The 4533-nt window shown below is 53.5% G+C and overlaps 1 protein-coding gene across 1 annotated transcript; it reads right to left on the reverse strand.

Annotated features, from left to right (window-relative positions):
• Window positions 1–216: 216 nt before the first annotated feature.
• LOC140463234 (uncharacterized) lies at window positions 217–2307 on the reverse strand. The gene is made up of 2 exons (XM_072557018.1): window positions 1552–2307; window positions 217–1446 (listed from the first exon to the last, which is right to left on the reverse strand). The coding sequence occupies exons 1-2, from the start codon at window positions 2212–2214 to the stop codon at window positions 997–999; spliced, it is 1113 nt and encodes a 370-aa protein (XP_072413119.1). The 5' UTR covers window positions 2215–2307; the 3' UTR covers window positions 217–996.
• Window positions 2308–4533: the final 2226 nt, after the last annotated feature.

Raw genomic sequence — 4533 nt, forward strand, 5'->3', positions numbered from 1 at the left:
TAAGGCATTGCCTGAGAAACTAACGAGCAGAATGGAACTGTCCAATAAAAGACAGGTGAGAAAATTGTTCGATGCAGTTTCAGATGCGAAGGTAGCAGACATATCATTGACGTACCAGAAAGATACAAGGGGTAGCAGGTTAGGTGGAGGTCCAACAAAAGCACATTTCTTATGAAATCTGACAAAGATGTTTATGAGGGTTGTGTTTAGTGGCAATCCCATGGCAACGCCATCTATTTAGGCATACTTGGTGTCATAACTGAACTCAGCTGTCCTGGAAGATGAACTTGTGTGATAGGGACGTGGAGAGTTCCTCACTTGATATTACAGTGAAATTTGGTGTCAATGGTACTTAAAAAAAGACAAGCAAATCGTTCCAGACAAGGAACCTGAAACCCTGTCTCATAATTTTTGTAATGTAATAATTGTTGCAATAGTCATTAATATCAATGAACAGTTTAATAATCAATTCGAGATCAGAACGTGCTCCAGTTCAGAGCTTGTTTTAAGAAATTGTCCATTCACAAATTCTGGACAAGTTCTCTTGACAGGAAAGCTTCTAACATCCTTGTCCAGATCAAGGAGCACAACAGAACCATCCATGGATGCCAGTAATGAGATCACTAAGACTGTAAGCAAACATTGCGGATGATTAATCAGGTCAATGATACCATCAGTTCCCCGAATGTAGCCACACTTCCTGCAGGAACTGACACATACCCGTGCAGCCCCAGGATCTGGGCTACTTCCAGCTGCAGATCTTCCTTGTTTCTGAGTTGATCCAGTTGTTCCCGAGCCCTTTCAATTAGTTCTCCTGGCGGGCCTTTCTATTCCAAAGTGAATTCCTACCCATGGGGGAACCTCAGTCTCTGACTGTCACGCACACTGTGCCCAGCTTTGTGATGATATCGCTGCAGTTTTGGAGGTTTCAATCCAGTCTGGTGGGCCTTTATTGATCTGTAATCCAACTTGACTCACCTCTAGTTTGTAGAAGTGTTAGTCAGAATTGACCAAACTATTGCTGCTGTTGTTGTTGGGGATCGTGAGCTGAAATGGCTGGTATGTCAATGTGTAATTGTTGCTATCATTGTTGTCCCAGAAGTCGATTCCATTGGCTGTGTACTTGATTGCAAACTGGACAGAGGAGCCTGGCTTCAAAACATGAAATGATAGGTTCAGTGTGAAGGCAAAGCGGTCTTTTTTATCTTCAATGCTGTTTTCAAAGAAAGCTGGGACATCAGTGAAAAGGTTCCAGTCAGTGCAGGTATAACGCACTGTGACCTCCTTATGGTATGCCAGGTTTAGGACCAAGATGGTGCCACTGATCACCAAGTCTGACTCCATCACTGTCTCCAGGCACACCTTCTGCCTGCGCACTCGTTCATCAAAATTGACATCGTCCTTGGGATTGGTGAATTCCTTTTTGAAGCTCTGTACCCAGGTGAGCTGTGCAGTGGGAGGTGTGGAATGGAGGTTAGCTAAAACGTACTCAGGCACGATTGGCTCCACTGACGCGTCAAAGTTGTGAATTTCAGTCAACTGTAAACCCACCGAGTCAGCAAAGTGCACTTGAACGTGTCCATTTTTCCTCTCCTCTTTCTCTGTCGGAGCGCGGGGGCAGGATCTTCCTCGTTTCCACACAGTTGCTCGTGATGGTGAGTCTTTTTCCCCTGGGTCGAGGTGGGATCCATCTGGTGAACCGTGCTGACCATGCAGTGTGCTAAACCCATCCAACTGCACACTATCATACAAGCCTGAGATGGAGCTCAGGTTTCGAGTGAGTGTAACGAAGATCTGTCTCGCTAAACCTGTGTTCTCAGCAAGTACAGGCAGTGCCCAGGGTTCCAGCCCCACATCCTGGCATTTGAGAGGCTGCCTGAGTTGCTTACTGCTCCAATCCCCAGCCAAAGACAAATGGAGACACTGCTCTGATCTCTTGTCCCAGGGCAACAGCGATTGGAAATACTGTGCTGATCTCACATCCCGAAATACAGTCGGCCGGACGCACTGTTCCGATTGGGAGCCTCTGTACACGCCTGACCGAGTATCTAGCTTCACTTGGAAGGCTGTGCCAACAATCAGCTCTGACTGTTCTGGCTTCACGTTCAAATCCACAACACTGCCAATCCTTGCACTGGGCATCAGATGCAAACTTTGCTGCCCTGCCTCCTCAGACCCTTTACCCAGCTGATCTGTACCAAACTGAACCTGCATTTCTAATCCTAATTTGGAGCTACAAAAGGATTGGGTGTCTTGCTGGAATCCAGCAGCCTCTCCCAGTACAGACTGGGTGCCCTGCCCGATTCCAGCAGCCGCTCCCAGTAGAAACTGGGTGCCCTGCCCGATTCCAGCAGCCGCTCCCAGTACAGACTGGGTGTCCTGCCCGATTCCAGCAGCCCCTCCCAGTACAGACTGGGTGCCCTGCCCGATTCCAGCAGCCCCTCCCAGTACAGACTGGGTGCCCTGCCCGATTCCAGCAGCCCCTCCCAGTACAGACTGGGTGCCCAGCCCGATTCCAGCAGCCCCTCCCAGTACAGACTGGGTGTCCGGCCCGATTCCAGCACCTTCTCCCAGTACAGACTGGGTGCCCAGCCCGTTTCCAGGAGCCCCTCCCAGTACAGACTGGGTGCCCTGCCCGATTCCAGCAGCCCCTCCCAGTACAGACTGGGTGCCCAGCCCGATTCCAGCACCTTCTCCCAGTACAGACTGGGTGCCCAGCCCGTTTCCAGGAGCCCCTCCCAGTACAGACTGGGTGCCCTGCCCGATTCCAGCAGCCCCTCCCAGTACAGACTGGGTGCCCAGCCCGATTCCAGCACCTTCTCCCAGTACAGACTGGGTGTCCTGGCTCCAGTCAGACACAGTAATTGCTTTTTCAGATCGGAAAGCACCAAGCTGCTGCTCATTTGGTTCTGAATCAGACTCGAAGATTATTGGTGTGACATTTTGTTCACATTTTGATGGAGCAGTGAACACTGTCAGATTACTCATGGCAGAACTCAGCACTTTACCCAGAGAACACTGAGCACCTTCCTCTGACCCAGCACCCTTACCCAGGACAGGGTGGGTGCTCTGCTCTGACCCAGCACCCTTACCCAGGACAGGGTGGGTGTCCTGCTCTATCCCAGCACCCTTACCCAGGACAGGGTGGGTGCCCTGCTCTATCCCAGCACCCTTACCCAGGACAGGGTGGGTGCTCTGCTCTGACCCAGCACCCTTACCCAGGACAGGGTGGGTGCTCTGCTCTGACCCAGCACCCTTACCCAGGACAGGGTGGGTGCTCTGCTCTGACCCAGCACCCTTACCCAGGACAGGGTGGGTGCTCTGCTCTGACCCAGCACCCTTACCCAGGACAGGGTGGGTGCTCTGCTCTGACCCAGCACCCTTACCCAGGACAGGGTGGGTGCCCTGCTCTATCCCAGCACCCTTACCCAGGACAGGGTGGGTGCCCTGCTCTATCCCAGCACCCTTACCCAGGACAGGGTGGGTGCTCTGCTCTGACCCAGCACCCTTACCCAGGACAGGGTGGGTGCCCTGCTCTGACCCAGCACCCTTACCCAGGACAGGGTGGGTGCTCTGCTCTGACCCAGCACCCTTACCCAGGACAGGGTAGGTGCTCTGCTCTGACCCAGCACCCTTACCCAGGACAGGGTGGGTGCTCTGCTCTGACCCAGCACCCTTACCCAGGACAGGGTGGGTGCTCTGCTCTGACCCAGCACCCTTACCCAGGACAGGGTAGGTGCTCTGCTCTGACCCAGCACCCTTACCCAGGACAGGGTGGGTGCCCTGCTCTGACCCAGCACCCTTACCCAGGACAGGGTAGGTGCTCTGCTCTGACCCAGCACCCTTACCCAGGACAGGGTAGGTGCTCTGCTCTGACCCAGCACCCTTACCCAGGACAGGGTGGGTGCCCTGCTCTGACCGAGATTCTCCCGCTGCTGGCTGCAGTTTTATCCCTTTCTTCCAGCCCAGGACCTGTTGGATCTGGTCTTTGAAGCCTGTGCAGCGATTGACAGGGGCAGCCCGAGCCTCTGACACAGGCGTTGGGCGCCCCTGGACGGTGTTGTCACCCAGACTCTGGGAAGCTGCTGCCATTCACGGTGTGGCCATGAGGTGGTGCTGGTGTTCCGCGGCAGAGCTGCTGCTGCCCCGGCTCTGACCACAGGTGGCGCTGGCGGCACCCCTCCGTCACCTGGGTCTTTGTGAAGCCAACCGTGGGACGTCAGCACTTCACTGTTAAAGGGATCAGCTCCCCCTGTTAAAGGCGTTAGAGCTGAGCCGACAGTTTCCTTCCAAGGAAAATAAGCAGGAGTGGGGCAGGGAGATGGTCCCCTTGATCTGGAGCTAGATTGAACTCCTCTACTCCTGGTAGAATTTGTACCAGTCCATCCCATTGCATTGGCTCTGTTGCAAAAATTACAAGACATACCCTCCTATCCCCTGAGATCTACTGAACCGAATTTGTTCTAGAGTCATAGAGATGTACAGCGTGGAAACAGACCCTTCGGCCCAACCTGTCCATGCCGACCAGATATC

The sequence above is a fragment of the Chiloscyllium punctatum genome, chromosome 37, assembly GCF_047496795.1.
Source record: "Chiloscyllium punctatum isolate Juve2018m chromosome 37, sChiPun1.3, whole genome shotgun sequence".
Classification (NCBI taxonomy): domain Eukaryota; kingdom Metazoa; phylum Chordata; class Chondrichthyes; order Orectolobiformes; family Hemiscylliidae; genus Chiloscyllium; species Chiloscyllium punctatum.